This window comes from Ochotona curzoniae, unplaced genomic scaffold (assembly GCF_017591425.1).
Source record: "Ochotona curzoniae isolate NIBS_2020 unplaced genomic scaffold, NIBS_Ocur_1.0 contig_517, whole genome shotgun sequence".
NCBI lineage: Eukaryota > Metazoa > Chordata > Mammalia > Lagomorpha > Ochotonidae > Ochotona > Ochotona curzoniae.
This window is the reverse complement of record NW_024466454.1, coordinates 7014571-7034608: the sequence shown is the minus strand read 5'-3', so window position 1 is coordinate 7034608 and position 20038 is coordinate 7014571. Positions and strand designations below refer to the sequence as shown.

The window sequence follows — 20038 nt, the reverse complement described above, 5'->3', positions numbered from 1 at the left end:
AAGCAAGATAGCATTCTCCTATACTGCTGATGGGACGTATAAACTGCATCCTTGCCAGTCTTCCGTGAAAAGGAATTCACTGAATTAAGGGAGTGATCCTGCTGGCCTTACAAGATTCTAATTACTGGACTCAATGAGTCATTTGCTTCTCTAACAAGTAAGAACTTTGAGGGTCAGTGTTGCCTGCCTTGTGGTGATTACAGGTCTGGGCAGAATGTAACTGCCACACTTATGTAACCCCCAGACCAACTGCAACCCATCTGGCCACCATTAATTCCTTACAGAGCACGGCCTCCCTGACACAGGAAGGTCATGTGTCCACTGATAAACCAGAACCTTGCATATGAGCTGATCACATCATCTCAGCCCAAATTTCAATTTGTAAGAACCTTCACCACTAACTCTTTGGGGAGCCAGGAATTCAGCAGTACCTGCCCATTGCCTGGCTCCGTGTTTTGCAATAAATACCTATTTTCCTACAGCACCCTTATGTGACTGGCATGTCAGGCAAGTGAACTCAGTTTGGGGGTTCTGCAGCAATGTCTCCAACTAGTCAGAAGTTTGTTCTGCAACAATATGCACATATCACTTATCAATTTTCCTATTAAAGGGCATTTGAGTTTCCAGATAACTATATTCCACTGTTATATGTTTTCTTGCACATATGTGTAAGATCATTTTGGATATATCCTAGGAATGGAATTTCTCTGTCATATGGTATTTAAATGTCCAATTTTCTAAGATATGCCTAGTTTTGTTCCAAAGTGGTTCCAACAATTTGCATTTTTACTAGCAATCTAAGGTTATCCTATTGATAGAGATGAAAATGTTTCACCTGAACTATATTTCAACAGCATAATTAAGCTGGTTATTCAGAAAACTGCAGAACTCTGTAGACACAGTAATGGCTCTGAAAAGCTGCCCTTTTTTTTCTTGTAAGAAGACATTTTCAACCATTTATATTAATAAAGTTAACAGAGGATGTAGACAGAAGTCTTCCTGTCAGGTAACTCCTTTTCAGTGTGGGAAAGAATCTGCACAGAAACAAGAAACCGGAGTCTTTGAAACCACAAGTGTGTGTGACCTGAGAATTCTCATCTGCATAAGCCAACTCTTGCTATGCATCTCCTGCACTCAACCTTCCACAGCCTGTACCACCCTCCTTCACAGAGGTCCAACTCTAACCCATCTGTCAAACCCTAACAAGACACTGCCATTTGCCCCTCTTGGAGTAGCTATGACATGAGCTTAGGCATGTAATGAAACATGTCTGTAACTTATCCCGCTATGTTTCTCTTGTCAGTTTATTTCACAGACAAAAATTGCAGAAACTCGAGGGGAAAAAAAGGAAATTAAAATTTTTCCCACGCTTATCTAATTTCCTTCCAAAATTTAGTAATGCATTTCACAAATGCTGTAAATAAATAGGAAATAAAATGGTATGGTATTGTATATCTGACTTATGCTGCCATAATCAGTAAAGTTAACAAATGTGTGTTTTTAGTGCACTGCTTCTTCATATTCCATTTTGTAAAATCTACTTACTCATTTCTTATTTGAAAGGCAGATACAGACAGAAGGAAAGATAGAGTAAGAAAAAATCTTCCACCCACTGGTTCACTACCAAAATGGCCACAATGGCCGGAGCTGAACAATCCAAAACCAGGAACCAGGAGTTTTTCCTGGGTCTCCCCCTCAGGTGTAGGGTCTCACAGACTTCAGCCATCCTCTACTGCTATCCTAGGCTTTAAACCTGGAGTTCAATCAGAAGTGGAGCAAGAGGGACAAAAACCTACACCTATATGGGATGCAAAGTGGCCCCTTGCACCATTTTTCCTTTTTGTTACTGTTGTTGTTGTTGCTTAAAAACTCATTTATTGGGCCCGGTACGATGGCGCAGAGAGAGGTTAAGGTCCTCGCCTTGCATGCCCGGGATCCCATATGGGCGCCGGTTCTAATTCCGGCAGCCCCGCTTTCCATCCAGCTCCGTGCTTGTGGCCTGGGAAAGCAGTCGAGGACGGCCCAAAGTTTTGGGACCCTGCACCCATGTGGGAGACCCGGAAGAGGTTCCTGGCTTTGGATCGGCATAGCATCGGCCGTTGCGCTCACTTGGGGAGTGAATCATTGGACGGAAGATCTTCCTCTCTGTCTCTCCTCTCTGTATATCCGCCTTTCCAATAAAAATAAAATAAATCTTTAAAAAAAAAACGAGATTCATTTATTTTCATTGCAAAGTCAGAAAAACAGAGATAAGGAGAGATACAGAGGAATACCTTCTATCTGATGATTCAATTCATCTGCAACAGCCATTGCTGCGCCAATCCAAAGCCAGGAGCCAGGAACCTCCTCTAGGACTCCCACGTGGTGCAGGGTCCCAAGGCTTTGAGCTATCCTGCTTTCCCAGGCCACAAGCGGGGAGCAGGATGGGAAGTGGGGCTGCTGGGATTAGAACTGGAGTCCATATGAGATCCCAGTGCGTAAGAAGAGGACTTTAGCTGCTAAGCCACACTGCTGAGCCTACCATTTTTCCACTAAATTATTACCTTATTGACTAGTGGGAGGGTTTTGTTGTTGTTGTTCATTTTTTGTTTTTTTTTTTTAATATTTATTTATTTTATTGAAAAGGCAGACTTACAGAGAAGCAGAGACAGAAAGATCTTTCATCCACTGGTTCACTCCCCAAGTTGCCACAATGGCTAGAGCTGAGCTAATCCTGCAGGTCTCAAACATGGGTGGCAGGGCCCAAGGCTTTGGGCCATCCTTGATTGCTTTCCCAGGCCACAAGCAGGGAACTGAATGGAAATTAGAGCAGCCAGGACAAAAACTGGCACTTGCTCTTGCAAGGCGAGGATTTGGCCACTGAGCCATCGTCCCAGGCCCAGGAATTCTTTAAATTACTTCAATGCTGTTTGTAGGCTATGTATGTTTTAGTGTATTAAAACATGTATTTTTCTAGTTTTGATCTTCAAGATACTGCTTTCTTAATTTGCAAAATCTAATTTATCTATCTTTTACTTTTAGTGCTTTCAGGTATGTATTAATATTGTCTTCTAGAAGAGCTGAACTTGTGCTTTTGACATTTAACTTTATTTAAAAAGATCCTTTATCCAGCCCCCCTCATGAGTGGCAGGGGCACAGGTATCACTAGACATCAGTTGTCCAGGGGTTCTTGTTTTTGTACAAGAAAAAACTCAGACGTTAGAGAGTAGTGGTAAAACAAATAAGTGTAGGTGACAGAGCAAGGTAAAGAACTGAGAGCCCAGGCTGCATTCAACCTGGAGCTTTTAGGGACATGAGTGGGAGTCCCTGGTTGCTCCTCAATTCCACTACCTGAAAATTACGAGTGGGACATTTCTGCAACGGAAGCCCCAGAAATCCTCCCAGGTCCCTATCAGCACAGTGTTAAGGGACCTAATATCCCCCCTGCTTTATGGAACAAGGGGAATTCCCCTGACCTGCCCCCAGGGAGAGGGCTGCCGCCCATCCAACAGGGTGACAGAACAAGAGGAATTACTTTAGATATGGCTGCTGGTCTGCCTTAAGGGCTTATTTACTCAATCCAATGCACAGAAATCCATTTTTATGAAAAATTCCCATTTTCAGGGCTGCCAATGAGGCATAACAGATAAAATTGCAACCTGCAATGCTGGAATTCCACATATCCACATTCCAGATGACTGTTCATATCCTGCTATTACACTTCCAATACAGGCTCTGCAATTGGCCTGGGAAAAGCAAAAGAAGGAAGATGGACAAAGTGCTTAGAACCCCACCACTCACTCACAGAGGCAATCAGATGAAGCTCCAGGCTCCTGGCTTTGGCCTGGCTCAGCACTGGCTATGGTGGTTGCTAGAGCAGTAAAGCGGCACACAGAAAATCTATGTCTCCTTCTTTTTCTGTGACTCTTTCAAATAAAAATAAATATTTAAAATTTTTGTCATTTTCTAGAATTCTTGCACTAAATAACAACTTTAAACTTTGCCCAATAAAAGCACCAACAAATGTTTCACACCTACAAATTGGTTAATTTTTACTTACTCCTTCAAGAGGTTAAGTTTATAAATTTTGCCAGATCAATACATTAAAAATATATACTAGCTCAACTGGCTAATCCCGGAAGAGACTCCTGGCTTCAGATCGGCTCAGCTCCAGTGATTGTGGTCACTGGAGAGTGAATCAAAAGATGAAAGATTTGGGTCTGGCATGATAGCGTAATGGCTACAGTTCTTGCCTTGAACGCCCGGGATCTCATATGCATGCCGGTTCTAATCCCGGCAGATCCATTTCCCATCCAGCTCCCTGCTTGTGGCCTGGGAAAGCAGTTGAGAATGGCCCAAAGCCTTGGGACCCTAAACCCGCATGGAAGACCTGGAAAGAAGTTCCTGGCTCCTAGCTTCAGATCAGCACAGCACTGGTCATTGTGGCCACTTGGGGAGTGACTCATCAGATGGAAGATCTTCCTCTCTGTTCCTCTCTGTACATCTGCCTTTCCAATAAAAAAAAAAAAAATAAACCTTTAAAAAAAATGAAAGATTGTCTCTCATTCTCTGTAAGCCTGCCTTTCCAATGAAAAATAAAGAAATCATCCAAAAATAAAACAATCCCTAAAAGAAGAATTATATCATCTAGTCATGAAGATCACCTGCCTGCCTCTTAAGTCTTATACAAGGTGCTGTGTCTGACCCATAAGAGGTAGACAATATAACGATTTACCCGCTCAGTTCTATCTTTAGAGGGGAAAAAAGTTACTTCTCCAACAGGAAACACAGAAGCAGCAAAAATAACTGCAGCCAGTAAACAACGTCTGGTTGGCTACACACAAGCTCACACATACACTGCTGTGAACCAAATACAGTGTCTATAAAGAATTTTAGAAACTGGGCGCAGAGCATTATCGTAGCAGTTAAAAGTCCTCGCCTTGCGATAGGGGGCTAATTTCCAGGATATACAAAGAACTTCAAAACAACCAAAAAACCAAAACAAACAAGCCACTCAAGAAATGGGCAAGGGAAATGGGCAAACATTTCACAAAGGAGCAAGTCCAAATGGCAAACAAACATATGAAAAAATGTTCCAGCTCCCTAGCAATAAGGGAAATCCAAATTAAAACATCGATGAGGTACCACCTAACACCAGTAAGATTGGCCCACATAAACAAGAACACCAACGACGCTTGCTGGCGAGGATGCGGGGAAAAGGGAACCCTACTCCACTGCTGGTGGAGCTGCAAATTGGTACAGCCTTTATGGAAATCAGTCTGGAGAACACTCAAACAACTCGGAATCTGCATGCCATATGACCCAGCAATAGCACTCCTAGGAATATATCCAAAACACCTGTTTTACGACAAACCAACATGCATCCCCATGTTCATTGCAGCACAATCAGTAATTGCAAAAACATGGAAGCAACCGAAATGCCCATCAATAGAAGATTGGATAAGAAAGCTTTGGTTCATCTACTCCATGGAATACTACTCAGCTGTTAAAAAAAACAAAATGCAGTTCTTTGTGGCTAAATGGGCACAACTGGAAACTATAATGCTAAGGGAAATGAGTGAATCCCAAAAGATTAGATACCACATGTTCGCCTTGATTTAACCTGTAATTTATTGTTTGGTTGTTTGTTATTTTTTGAACGTGTCATTGATGCTGTCTCAACCCAGATGTTTCGAAGAATGGAACTTGCATTATTTTTAACATATTGTTTACCCAATACTATGTCAATTAATTCCATAATGTTGTATATTGATACTGAGGCCTTGTTGGGGCTTTTAACCGACCGGATCTTTACTCTGTTAGACCTATCTTCAGACCATAGAAGGTCTCCCCAGGAGGCCACTGAACTTATCTGGACAATAAGACGCTGAACTTTATGCTAGGCATGTGTTTGCAAGCAATGAATCTCAACTGAACTTGAACTATGGTTATGCAGCAAGGTGGAGGAATCCACCATGGGGGGAGGGGTATGGGGAGGGGTGGGGGGAATCCCCAGCGCCTATAAAACTGTACTACACAATACAGTGTAAGCAACAATAAAAAAAAAAAAAAAAAAAAAAAAAAGTCCTCGCCTTGAACACATATGAGTGCTGGTTCTAATCCTGTAAGTCCCGCTTCTCATCCAGCTCCCTGCCTTGTCCTGGGAAAGCAGTCGAGGATGGCCCAAAGCCTTGGGACCCTGCACCCGAGTGGGAGACCTAGAAGAGGATCCTGGCTCCTGGCTTCAGATTGGCTCAACTCCAGCCATTGTAGCCGCTTGAGCAGTGAATCATCAGATGGAAGATCTTCCTCTTTGACTCTCCTCTGTATATCGGCCTTTCCGATAAAAATAAATAAATCTTAAAAAATTTTTTTTTAAAAACTCAAAATCCTGTATCCACATCTGTGGATGCTGCTGGTCAAAGGTGTCTAAAGGAAAGCAAGCAGCTCGGGCACATTTCAGAGTTGGCTAAATTATGATAAAACCAGGAGCTTCCAATTCTTTGAAAAATCCAGATGAACAGTCATTTAATTACTAGGCTCCAATAACAGCCTCCCAGCATAGAACACTTAAACAGAAACAATTTACAAACTGACCACAAACTCCACTGAGAAGAGGCCAACTCTTGTATACTACCTTCAAGTCTGGTGGAGGCACTAAATCTTAAGTGACTGTTTTTCCTATTATAACCTGTTGCCATGAAAGACTTAGCTGCTCTGGGGTAGTGAACACCTAAATTCCCCAAAACCAAACTCTCAAATTTCTTCCTGCAGGGGGTGGAAATGAGCTTTCTAACATCAATTCCAGCAGCCCCTCCCTGTAGTTTGTCCTTGTGTTGTTTATGGACATAGCTCTACATACATATTACTGAAGAAAGGCTGCTGAAGGAGTGTGCAAGAATGAGAGGACATCAAAGTACAAAAGTGACACTCCCTTCTTTACTCATAACTCTTCTGCATAATTCCCTGACACAGCTGTGGATGAAATGCCTCCTTCCTAGATTCACACATGAAGCTCAAAAGAGAAATGTAGGACAAAGGATGCCTCACAAAGGCAGCTCGGCAAGCGCACTTGCCTCGGGCCAGCTGAGCTCATGTGTTGGTGTGAAAGGGAACAAAGGACTTTTCAGACTTCTTATCCCCAAAGCTGAGCAGCAACAATTAATTTTGATTTGTAGACTAGGAAATGTATACTCTCCCTATCTCTGAAGAAAATTCCCTTTATATATCAAACTTTGCCCCACCTCACGCCCTGCAATGACCCTTGAACAGGCTGTGATGAATTTCCCAGTCTTGTTTCAAAGATTCTTTGCAACAGTGGAAAGTAATCATTGTTTAAAGATGTCCACCAAAACACTAAAAGAAGTTATTCCTGAGTAGTAAAACTGGATATGACACTTACACTATTCTTCATGCTTTTGTGCACTGTTAGAATTTTTTTATATAAATATGTACCAGGCCACAGCTATATTGTAGTAAGTAAGGTTAAGCGTCTGCCTATGGCGCCGGCATCCCATATGAGTACCAGTTCAAGTCCTAGCTGTTCCACTTCCAGCATAGCTCCCTGTTAATGCACCTGGGAAAGCAGCAACAGACAGCCCAAGCCCAGCACCACAACAGAGACTCAGAACATGCTCCGGCTCCTGGCTTCAGACAGGCCCCGTTCCAGTGGATGAGGTCATTTGGGGGTATGAATCAGCTGACAGAAGATTTCTCTCTCCCTCTCTTATACTCTAACTTTGCCTTTCAAATAAAAATAAACCAGCATTTCTTAAAAATGTATCATTTCTGAGATGCACTTCAATTGTCTTTCAAGGTACTATCACTCTCCATCCACAATGTACAGCACCCTTCAGTGTTTCCACTCCTTCACAAAGCCATTTCCTTCTCAGTTTGGGCTTTCTACAGTGACTACAAGATTCAAATATCCCAGAGGCTATCTCTGAAAATCAAAGTAGAAAATATCCAGTTACAAAACTATGTCACAGGGCCTGGCTACTTGCTACAGTTCTCGCCTTGCATCCACTGGGATCTCATACGGGTGCCAGTTAATGTCCCAGTTGCTCCACTTCCCATCCACCACCCTGCTTGTGCCTTGGAAAGCAGTCGAGGATGGCCCCAAGCCTTGGGACACTGCAGCAGCGTGGGAGACCGGAAGAGGATCCTGGCTCCTGGCTTCAGATTGGCTCAGCTCCGGCCATTGTGGCAGCTTGGGGAGTAAATCACTGGGTGGAAGATATTTCCCTGTCTCTCTCCTCCTCTGTGTATATCTGACTTTCTAATAAAAATAAGAAAAATCTTTTTAAAAATTAAGGTAAAAGTCATTGTGTGGGTTTTTTTTTTTTTTTTACTGAAAAGTTTTCATTCCCAAAATGGGGAAAAAACAAAACAAACAAACATAAAAAACCAACTTGATGATACCATGGTGGGCTCATCCCCTAGCTCCTTTATCTCAATCCCAGATCAGAATCAAACAAAACACTAGAACTCTCACCTCTTGAGGCAGCTCCAGCTTTGAGCGGTCATCCAGGCCATTGGAATGCAAGCCCATTAAGTATGGAACGGGAGCATCTAAGAAATGTAGGAGAGAAGCTGGAAGAATAGGAACATAAACATGCTGCCACTGGAAAGGAAACATGAGAGCGGTAATCGTCTCTGCCACGGTCATCAGTCTCTGGTAATCTAGAAGAAAAAGAAAAAAGGTACATACGTAAACCAGTCAAAATGAGACACTTGCTTCTTAAAACCTACAACTGGAATTCATATGTGGAAAGGATCAGGATAACTCTGCAAGGACACGATCAGTGTGATTCCTCTGGGTGTCAAAGGGACAACTCAGAGATCCTGATGCATTCCACCTTGAAATACATCCACAAACACTCACTGGAAATAAAATTTAACATGGAAATACAAAACAACTAGCAAGTTGCACCTCTGTGTTTTTTTTTTTTTTTTGAAGTGAATAATGGAATTTTAAAGCCAATAAAATGACAGTTAAAATGGTAACTTGGGGCTGGCACTGTGTTGTGACAGTGCAGCCACCAGCTATAGCACTAGCATCTCATATAGGTGCTGGTTCAAATCCTAGCTATTCCACTTTAGACCCAGTTCCCTGCTAATAATGCACCTGGGTCCCTGCACTCATATCAAAGATCCAGATGAAATTCCGGACTGTGGCCTGGCCCAGAACCAGCTGCTTAGCCATCTGGGGGATGAACTACCAGGTACATGATTTCTCTGTCTCTCCCTCTTTCTGTAAGTCTGCCTTTCAAATAAATCAAATACATTTTTGACCAAAAAAAAAAAAAAAAAAAAAAAAAAAGGGAACCTGAAATTTAGGTGGCTGGTGTTTAGCCTAGAGATTAAAGCTACATCCTACCTAGACTTAAGTTTTACTCCTGGCTCTAGGTTCCAAACAATGCAGTGGTGGGAGGCATTCATGATGGTTCAACTAGTTGGGTTCCTGACACCCACACCAGAGATTTGGATCAAGGCTCAAGATTCCAGGTTTCGGCCCGGCGCGGTGGCACAGTGGTTAAGGTCCTCGCCTTGCACGCCAGGGATCCCATACGGGCGCCGGTTCTAATCCCAGCAGCCCCTCTTCCCATCCAGCTCCCTGCTTGTGGCCTGGGAAAGCAGTCGAGGACGGCCCAAGGCTTTGGGACCCTGCACCTGCGTGGGAAACCCGGAAGAGGATCTGGTCTCCTGGATCTGGATCAGCGCAGCTCCAGCCATTGTGATCACTTGGGGAGTGAATCATCGGAGGGAAGATCTTCCTCTCTGCCACTTCTCCTCTCTGTATATATCTGCCTTTGCAATAAAAATAAGTAATCTTTAAAAAACAAAAAAGAGAGAACTATTGGGCCTGGCATGGTAGCCTAGCAGCCAAAATCCTCACCTTGCATGCACCAGAACTGCATATGGGCACTGGTTTTAATCCCGGTGGCCCCACTTTCCATCCAGCTTCCTGCTTGTGGCCTGGGAAAGCAGTCAAGGACGGCCCAACACTTTGTGACCCAGCACCCATGTGAGAGACCCGGAAGAGGCTCCTTGCTCCTGGCTTCAGATCAGCACAGTTCTAGCCATTGCGGCTACTTGGGGAGTGAACCAGCGGATGGAGGATCTTCCTCTCTGTCTCTGCTTCTCTCTGTACATCTGACTTTCCAATAAAAATTTAAAAAGTAACAAAAATCTCTTTTTAAGTATTATCTTCCTAGAATTGCTTTAGTATGACTTTAAACAATTATTACTCACTACTTAGCTGGCAACCCATATAAGAGAGCCAATTTGAATCCTGGCTGCTCTGCTTCCAACCCAACTCCCTGATAATGCTCCTAGGAAGGCAACAAAAAAATGAGCCATATGTGTGCCCCTTGCACCATGTGGAAGACCTAGATGGAATTCCTGGTTCCTGGCTTCGACCTGGCCCAGCCTTGTTCCTAGCTCTTTGGAGTGTGAACCCACAGACTGAAGACTGTTCACTCTCTTTTCCTTTCTGGCTCTCTGTCTGATTCTCACACTCTTACTACTCTGCCCTTCCAGCAAACAGATATATGTTTTAAAAAGATAGAGAATACAGGCCCGGGACGATAGTGTAATGGTTAAGGTCTTCGCCTTGAACACGCCAGGATCCCTTACGGTTGCCGGTTATAATATTGGAAGCTCCACATCCCATCCAGCTCCCTGCTTGTGGCCTGGGAAAGCAGTCGAGGAAAACCCAAAGCCTTGGGACCGGACCTTGCACCCATGTGGGAGACCCGGCAAGAAGTTCCTGGCTCCCAGCTTCGGATCGGCGCAGCTCCAGCCGTTGCAGCTTCTTGGGGAGTGATTCTCTGGACAGAAGGTCCTCTCTGTCTCTCCTCCTCTCTGTACATCTGCCTTTCCCATAAAACACATAAATCTTTAAAATAAAAAGATACAGAATGCCAGTGCTTCCATGTGGAAGACCAGCCATCACGTTGACTCCTAAATAAATACATCTCAAGAAATAATTATAATGAATTTAAAACAAATGATTATAGGATGTACAGAGGTTCTGTGCTTTAAAACTCTACCACATGACTTTGAACAATCCTATCACAGTTCAGTAAAGAAGTTTTAACAACCTTGCAGTAAATCAGGAAGTTTGAAAAGGAAGGGAAAAAATGGCAATAAATATTTACAGTAGGTGGAACTGCCTGCAGCTAATACCCTGAACAGAACAGCTCTCGGGTCTTCCTTGTGATTCACTCCATTTCGTGACCCTAAAAGCTCCAAATGACCTATAAAGCTGCCTTTCAGGTTTTCAGTCACATTCCAGTGAGAGATGTCATCTCCAGCCACCCTGGACTGGTTTAGACTATACTGCAAAAAGTATTGCTGTGACCAGTGTGATGGCTGAATAGCAAAATCCTCACCTTGTACTCACCAGGATCCCATACGGGCACCAGTTCGTGTCCCAGCTGCTCCACTTTCCATCCAGTTCCCTGCTTATGGCCAGGAAAACAGTGAGGATGGCCCAAAGCCTTGAGACCTTGCACCCTTGTGGGAGAGGCAGCAAGTACAAACTCCTGGTTCCTGTCTTTAGACAGGCTCAACTCCAGCTGTTACAGCCTCTTTGGGGGTGAACCAGTGGATGGAATTGTAAATCTGATCTGCCTTTCCAATAAAAATAAATAAATTTTAAAAGAGGAAAAAAAGCAATGGCTGTGCAGGTAAGTCATAGGGTACCCCAAAGTCACCCTTTGCTTCATTCTAGTACTAAGCTCTCTGCCCCAGGAGGAGCGTAAGCCTTATGACTGTTACTTGAAATTCATACTGAAGCATGTTTTTGAATTACACCTACATGAACTTGCATCCACCTCTACATGTAACTAACAAAAACTTCCTCTCTTACATATCCATTTCCCGTAAGAGAAAATATACTCATTTCTCCTGCACATAGATGCTCAGCCTCAGAGACTGCAAACTCTTCCAGTATATGTCTTAGAACTCAGCCCACAATTTTGGCTGAGAAACAGAAGGTAAACAAATCATCCTATATTTACTCACTAACAAAGCTTTGAAAACTACCTATCACCTTGCTGATTGGTAATTAAAGAAAATTATGACTGGGCCAGCAATGTGGCAGAGTAGATTAAACCACAGAGATCTTAATTCACTCCTCAAATGCCTGTAAGAGCCAAAGTTAGGCCAGGAAGAAGCTAGACAGGTTGCAGGGAGTGGGGTGTCACAAATCCCATCTGAAGTGGCAGGAACCCATGTACCTGGGCCATCGTCTGCTGCTTTCCAGGAACATCAGATAGACTCTGGACTAAAGGCAGAACAGCTGGGACTTTAACTGACACTTAGTTTAATCCACTGTACCCCAATACCCACTCCTGTAAATAACATTTTTGTTGTTGTTGCTTGTTAAAAATTTATTTGAAAAGGGCCCGGAGCAGTGGTGCAAGTGGTTAAGGTCCTCGCCTTGCATGCCTGGGGTTCCCATATGAACGCCGGTTCTAATCCCGGCGGCCCAGCTACCCTTCCAGCTCCCTGCTTGTGGCCTGGGAAAGCAGTCGAGGACGGCCCAAAGCTTTGGGACCCTGCACCCGCATGGGAGACCCGGAAGAGGCTCCTGGCTTTGGATCGGCATAGCATCAACCGTTGCGCTCACTTGGGGAGTGAATCATCAGACGGAAGATCTTCCTCTCTGTCTCTCCTCTCTGTATATCCGCCTTTCCAATGAAAAAATAATAAAAATAAATCTTTAAAAAAAATTTATTTGAAAAGCAGAAATACAGGAAGAGAGAAACATGGCAAGTCAGAGAGCGCTCTTCTATAGGTTGGTTCATTTCCCAGTGGCCGCAATCAACAGGGCACTACTAGGCTGAAGCCAGGAATCTTCTGGATCTTCAGAAATCTTCTGGATCTCTCACATGGACATAAGAGTCCAATTACTTGTGCCATCTTCCACTAATGCCAGGCATATTAGCAGGGAGGTAGATCCAAAGTGGAAGATCTGAATCTCAATCTGGCAATGCTCATATGGGATGTCACTGTCATAGGTAGCCATTGTCACAGGCAGCAACTTAACTAGCAACACCACAATGCCTGCCTCTGTACACACCTTTTCTAAATTAGTGCGATAAACCCATACTTGGTCCCTATCCCCAGTTCCTAGTACAGAGGTCATAAAACCCAGAGCATTTTTTCCATGCTAATGAGATGATTTGTAACTGGTGTTTCCTAGACATGTCTGGATGAGTATTAGTTATGAGAAAGGTCAAGGCACAATTAAAGGTATGGGACTTATAGCCCCAACACTGACCTCAGGGAAAGGGAAAGGGAACCAGCAGATGGTAGATCTCATATTCTCTCTTTCTCCTCTGTAATTATGCTTTTCAAATAAATAAATCCTTAAGATAAAAAAGGAAAATATTGGTTAAAACCTCCACTTCAGCCATAAAAAGTTTTATAAGCTTTTCTTTTTAAGATTATTTCTTTCACCTGAGAGTTAGAAATACAGAGACAGAGATCTTCCACATGTTGGTTCACTCTCTAAATGGCTGCTATGGCTAGAGATGAGCTGGTCTGAAGCTGGGAGCCAGAAGCTTCTTCTGGGTCTCCCAAGTGGGTGTAGGGACTCAAAGACTTAGGTCATTTTCTGCTGCTCTCCCTGGTCATTAGCAGGGGCCGGGATCAGAAATGGAGCAACTGAGACAAGAACAGGCACCAATACGGTATGCTGGCATCACAGGCAAAGCACTGATGTGCTGTATCACCATGCTGATCCCAGTTTTACATTTTTATAGTCTTACAATTTAGCATGTACTTATTTTCCCTAAGAAACATTTCTTTTCCATTCAGAAGACAGGACATACAGCAGGGAATCCATCTTCCAAGCCACATTTTCACCCACATAAGAATGATGTTTTTGAATCATAAACAAAAATTACTTTCAGAAAACCAATGTGAGCCATTTAAAGCCCTCTACCAATAAAAGACAGGATAATAACATCCAACCAATAAAAAGGACATCCACTCCATTTTAGCCTCAGTTATGCATATCACCGTCTAAGAACAGTTTCGGTAAAAGCTTTTACTTATCCACAGTAATCATGATGTTAGGTCTTGAGTTTAATTTGATTCTATAGAAAAACCATCTCAACTGCATTCACTCTTAAAATGTCTGAAGCAGTTTAGATGGAAAACTTTTTTTCTATTAAGTTCCTTGTTTCAATGCTCCATTCCTTGTTGCTAAGCATTCTCACTGTATGACATTATAGGCACCTACACGCCAGCTTCATTTTATAACACCCAAACTGCCTAGTTAGGCTTTCTACTCTTTATTCTGTTCTAAATAAGACAGTCTGGGTTATTCAACTAAGTCTCTTTTCAAAATTATTTTCTCAAGCTCAAGCCAAGAAACTGAAGTTGGGAAGCAATATGACTTGTCTGAGTCTACAGCAGACCTACTAAGACAGGAGTCTGTAACTTCACATTTTAACCAGAAACTGCAAAATGAAATCTGACAAACCACATTCAGCCAACAGATGTTTTTTCTTTGGTCTACAGTGTATAACAAGAACACTACTGTCAACATTTAAAAATCAGAGACTACATGTAAAGAATCTGTGTTGGTATTGTGGCCTCGAACTCAGAAATGGGCATGCCAGGAATGCCCAGTCATGTCCCAAGGGGCTGAGTTACTGCCATCCACAAGGGAGAGTGAGATGAAGCTCTGGCTTCTGGCTTTGACCTGGATCAGCCCTAGCTGTTGAAGTCCTCTGGGAAGTATATCGGCACACAGAAGATGCCCCCTTTCTATATCCCTATCACTGTAACTCTTCCAAAATAAATAAATCAATTTAAAAAATGAGTACTCATAAGAAACTAGATTTAATAACATGAAGCAAATATCTCCATAAAGAATTAACTAAAGCTAATTATTGGCTGTCTATTTTCACTTCACCTTCAAACCATACCCAGACTTCAACCATTTCATACTAATAATTCATAGCTACCTACTTAGTCCTAGTCAAAATCATCTTTCACCTGATTATTGTAACAGACTTCTAAGTGAACTTTGTTTCCCAGTTCCCTCTTCAAAAATATATTTTAGGGCCCGGCGCACTGGCCTAGCAGCTTAAGTCCTTGCCTTGAACACACTGCGATCCCATATGGGTATCGGTTCTATTCCCGGCAGCTCCACTACTCATCCAGCTCCCTGCCTGTGGTCTGGGAAAGCAGATGAGGATGGCCCAAAGCCTTGGGACTCTGCACCCACGTGGGAGACCTGGAGGAAGTTCCTGGCTCCTGGCTCCTGGCTCCTGGCTTCATATTCATCAGATGGAAGATCTACCTCTCTCTTTCTTTCTGTATATCTGACTTTTCAATAAAAATAAATAATTCTTTAATTTAAAAAATATATATTTTATACAGCAGTTAGAATGATTTGATTGAAGTTGTTGGTTATTCATTCAATGGATACACATTTATTGAATGCTCTTAACATATACCAGTTACTGCTCTAGTGCTTGTAATACATTAGCAAGCAAAGGCAAAAGTCCCATTACTTGTGCCTTAAATATCACTCTTTTGCCCATGGAACAAATCTGACAAAATCTGAACATTAAAAGAGTTATGATGATAATGACCCGTGAGCAGAAGAAAAACCTCTCAGTCCATACAGTAATAAATAAAGGATAATATGATATTTTTCCTTGCGGCACAAGGCCAATTGATATAGATAGAAAAATCATCATTTTTTAAAAGATTTTTTTTTTTTTTTGCAAAGTCAGATATTCAAAGAGGAGAAACACAGGAAGATCTCCCATCTGTTGATTTACTCCCCAAAAGGCCACAATGGCCGGAGCTGAACCAATCCAAAGCCAGGAGACCTGACCCTCTTCTACGTCTCCCATTCAGATGTAGGGTTCCAAAGTTTTAGGCCATCCTTGACTACATTCCCAGGCCATAAGCTGGTAGCTGGATGGGAAGTGGGGCCACTGGGATTAGAACCAGTGTCCATATGGGAGCCCAGCACATGAGTTCTGAGTTCCTGACTTCAGACTGGCCCAGTCCATTCGTGAACATTTGGGAACTGATTTAATGGACAGAAGGTCAGTCTCTCTTTCTCTTTTTCTTTCTTTCTCTTTCTCTTTCTCTCAGTCTCTGATTGCTTATGCCTGTGTCTTTCAAACATTTTTTTAAAATCTAGACACCTATTTTAATGAAATTAAAATGATTAAAATTATAATTACTGGATCTGGATTGTGGTAAAGTAGACAGCTGACCCATGTGAGTACTGATTCAAGCACTGGCTGCTCCACTTCCCATCTAACTCCCTGTTAATGGGTCTAGGAAGGTAGTAGAGGATAATACGGGAACTTGAAATCCTGCTACCCACATGAGATCTTGATAGGATTCCTGGCTCCTAGCTACAGCCCGACCCAGATTCAGTGGTTGCAGTCACTTGGGGAATTAACCAGGAGATGAAACATTTATTTTTCTCTACATTACTTTGCTTTCAAATAAAATAAATCCCTTTGGGGGAAAAAAAAAAAGTCAACAAACAAAAAGAAGCAATACATCCTAATTTTCTCAATATGAAAAGGATCAACATCTGTGAATCCTCAGTTTTACTCAGATTAAAGGACAAACAACTCCACAGCACTACAGAACACAACTGATCAAATATCAGCTTCCAATGACAACCAACTCCTACTGATTTCCAGTTCCTTCAGAGAGTCCATCAGACTGGATATGAAGCGGCAGGGTTCCCTACCCAGACTGCCACAGCCTAAGGCCATAATGACAGCCCATCAGAAATGTGAACCATCAATGAGCCATCTGCCACCCACTTGAAAAAAATCTAGGTTTTGTTGAGAACAACAGACCTTGTCTACAGTCAGCCCTACTGATCTGAGAATGGAAAGTAGGAAGGTCCTATGCAGACAGACCGCCAGTGAGCATTCACTTACGCTGTGAGTAGAGCAAGATCTGAAACTCCAGAAGTGCACAAGTAAAAAGCTGAAACACATTTTCCACCCCAAGCAGTTCAAAGACTTCTCTGACAGGAAAGTCGAACAGGGGAAGCTCATTGGTACTTGGTCTCTGGCAGATTACTGGCCCATAGACTCCAGAAAACTTCAAAGATCGGCCAGGAGGGGGGAGTGGCACCTCATAGAGTACGTTGTATATGTAGCTCTCAAGGGGTAGTGGAGGAGGCTGAGGTGAAGTGACTGCCTGGTGGAGTTGTTCCAGCACACTCCGGCATGCCTTCATGAAGGACATGGGCGTGATGAGACAGATGCACTTAGACACGTACAGAGTGTCCCGGCTAATGTCGTAAGAGTTGAAGCGCTGCAGCTTGGTCCCAAGAGTCCCTTCACCATCCTCCACACCCATCTGGTCTCGGCCATCAGCAAGGGGAGCATGCAGGCCATCATACTCAGCATTGTGCATATGGTAGAGGGTCTGCATTGCACTGCAGATCTGCTTGCTAGTCACTTCTTCGTAAAATGTGAGGGCAAACCCAAATGTCCGAGAGCCATCTTCCCTTGTGATAATGAAGGCATGGAACTGGGGCTCCCTGGGATCAGCCTGGGTCTTGAATGCCAGCCCTTTGGGCATGCACAGCTGCAAAAAGTAACAAGGCAACAAGCAGTTAGAACATTTACTGATAGTTCTCTTTTCAAAGCATTTAGTCATCCAGTCGTCCATTCATTCAAAGAGCACCTAATATGCTAGGTGTGTATCTTCACTAAAAGTCTTGAATTCTAAGGCAAGACACACAGTAAATAACATTATAATGCAGTTATCAGGACTATATATATTTTAAAAGCCTCAGAAATGAGAGTTTGCTAAAATTGATCAGGTAAACAAATAAAAGAAGGGTATTTCATGAACAGGAAGAAAATCTATAGATGTGAAAGAAAAAAATATTTAGGAAACAATAATAAAAATAAATCTTTAAAAAAAAAACAATAAATGTTAATGGTAACAGCAAGATACAGAGTAAGATACGTATTTGGAGATGATGCTATAAACACATTGAAAAACCAGAGATAAAACTTCACACCTAGAAATGAAATACATTTACAAAATGAAATACATTTACATTATCTCAGACTCTAACAAGCTCACAAAACTGTAATTAATAAAAACTCTTTTCATATCAAAGCAGCAATCAGTGGTAGATGCTTGGCCTGGTAGTTGGGATACCAGATGGAACACCTGTCTCCTACATTTGAGTACCTGGGTTCAATTTCTGCCTTCAATTCCCAACTCCAGCTTCCTGCTGATGCAGAACCAAGACAACAGCAGGTGATAAATCAAATAACTGAGTTTCCTATCACCCACAGAGTCCTAGATTGAGCTCCTGGCTCCTGGTTACCATGGTGAGATCTTTGGAGTTGGCCAGTAGATAAAAATGCTCTTCCTCTCTTTCTTTCACTTTCTCTCCTTCTCTTTCTCCTTCCTTTCACCTCCAAATATTCATTTTACATAAACCCAGAAGCTGACATATCAGGATAAAAATTTACTTTCTTCATTTCAACTCAAACAGGTTATATAAAGAAATTTGGAGGGCCCAGCGAGATAGTGTAGCGATTAAAGTCCTCGCCTTGAATGCACCAGAATCCCATATGGGCACTGGTTTTAATCCCAGTGGCCCCCGCTTCCCATCCAGCTTCCTGCTGTGGCCTGGGAATGCAGTCGAGAACGGCCCAAAGCTTTGGGACCCTGCACCCGTGTAGGAGACCTGAAGGCAGCTCCTGGCTCCTGACTTGGGACTGGCTCAGCTCCAGCCACTGCAGCCACTTGGGGAGTGACCCATTGGACGGAAGATGTTCCTCTCTGACTCTCCTCCCCTCCGTACATCCACCTTTCCAGTAAAAACAAATAAATCTTTTTTTTAATATATTTTTTTATTTTGACAATCTTTACATAGTTAATTAGGGTAAGAAGGTTCAAGGGCTAAAGGAAAGTGGATAATACTAGTATGTTTTCCATATTGTTTCCTTCATGTTTAAAGGGGGGTAATTAAGGGAGAAGGCCCACCCAATTTCCCACCCTCCCCAGGTCCCAGATGTAGGGTATGCTTTGAGGTTCTTGCTCAAGTGGTTTTGATATTGCAACAGTTATAAACTGCTGCCAATCTTGCCACTCCAAGCACTATGAGGTCTTTGAAAAATCCACTGATTGACATAGTCCATCATAGCTGAGATAGTTGGTTGACCTGTTCTGTCTTCTCTCTTTTCTTCGTTAGGGTTCTGAGTCCAGCATTTAGATTAGGAAGATCTCCAAAGAAACTTCTTGTATGCCCGGCACAGTCCATTGCCCTGATCAACTGGTGGTTGTAATTGCTGGGTTGGTTCTGTTTTCACTCCCGACTTCCACTGGAACCAATGGGTGTTGCAGTCCAGCCTGGTTCTGCCCAGCACATACTTGGCCCCCACATAAACCAGTGGGAGCTGCAGCCTAGCTGGAGCAACCCACAATAACCCCCACCAGGCAAGCCCCCTATCCTGATTTGCCAGTATGTATAGCAGTAATCCAGTCTGTCCCTCACCCCATTCCACCCCAGCCGCTATCTTAGTTTTATGTCCTCCCATGGAAGTGGTAACCCAAGAGGGATGAGCCCACTATTTCCTTCCCAGACCTCTCCCACTCCCAGATTCCAGCTGATGCCTTGGCTAAGCCTAAACAACCCTCGCCCACTCTAATTTTGTTTGTACCAGCAGGAATAATCAGCCCAGCCTGGCTTTTCCCTGATCTAGTCCACATGAGGTGCACAGGTGTGGTAGCTCTGCCTAGTCTGCTCTGCCCCCATCCCAGCCTATGCTCTCCTGCGAGAGAAGCTGTCCAGCAAAGGGAACCCTCCCTTATTCCCCTGCCGGCTCTGCCCTCTTCCTTCCTGTTCTCACACTTGCTGGTTGGGCACTGCAGTCCCTTCTGGTATAGGCAACCTCACCTTGGCATTCTGTATTGTGCACTAGTCTTTGTTGTGACCGAGCCTGGCTCGACCCACACTGGTGCCTGGATCTGCCAGTGGATGACGTGGACAGATTCAGCCTGGTCTTCCCCCGACTCA

At 43.2% G+C, this 20038-nt stretch overlaps 1 protein-coding gene across 5 annotated transcripts in view; it reads right to left on the bottom strand.

Moving 5' to 3' along the window:
* Positions 1-20038, bottom strand: part of DENND5A (DENN domain containing 5A) — a 93701-nt gene that overhangs the window by 34130 nt on the left and 39533 nt on the right. For all 5 annotated transcript variants that reach the window (XM_040989154.1, XM_040989158.1, XM_040989156.1 and 2 more), the window contains 2 exons: positions 16926-17583; positions 8474-8661 (listed from right to left, as the gene is read on the bottom strand). In XM_040989154.1, coding sequence (XP_040845088.1) covers positions 8474-8661; positions 16926-17583 — 846 coding nt within the window. The remainder of the gene's footprint in view (positions 1-8473; positions 8662-16925; positions 17584-20038) is intronic.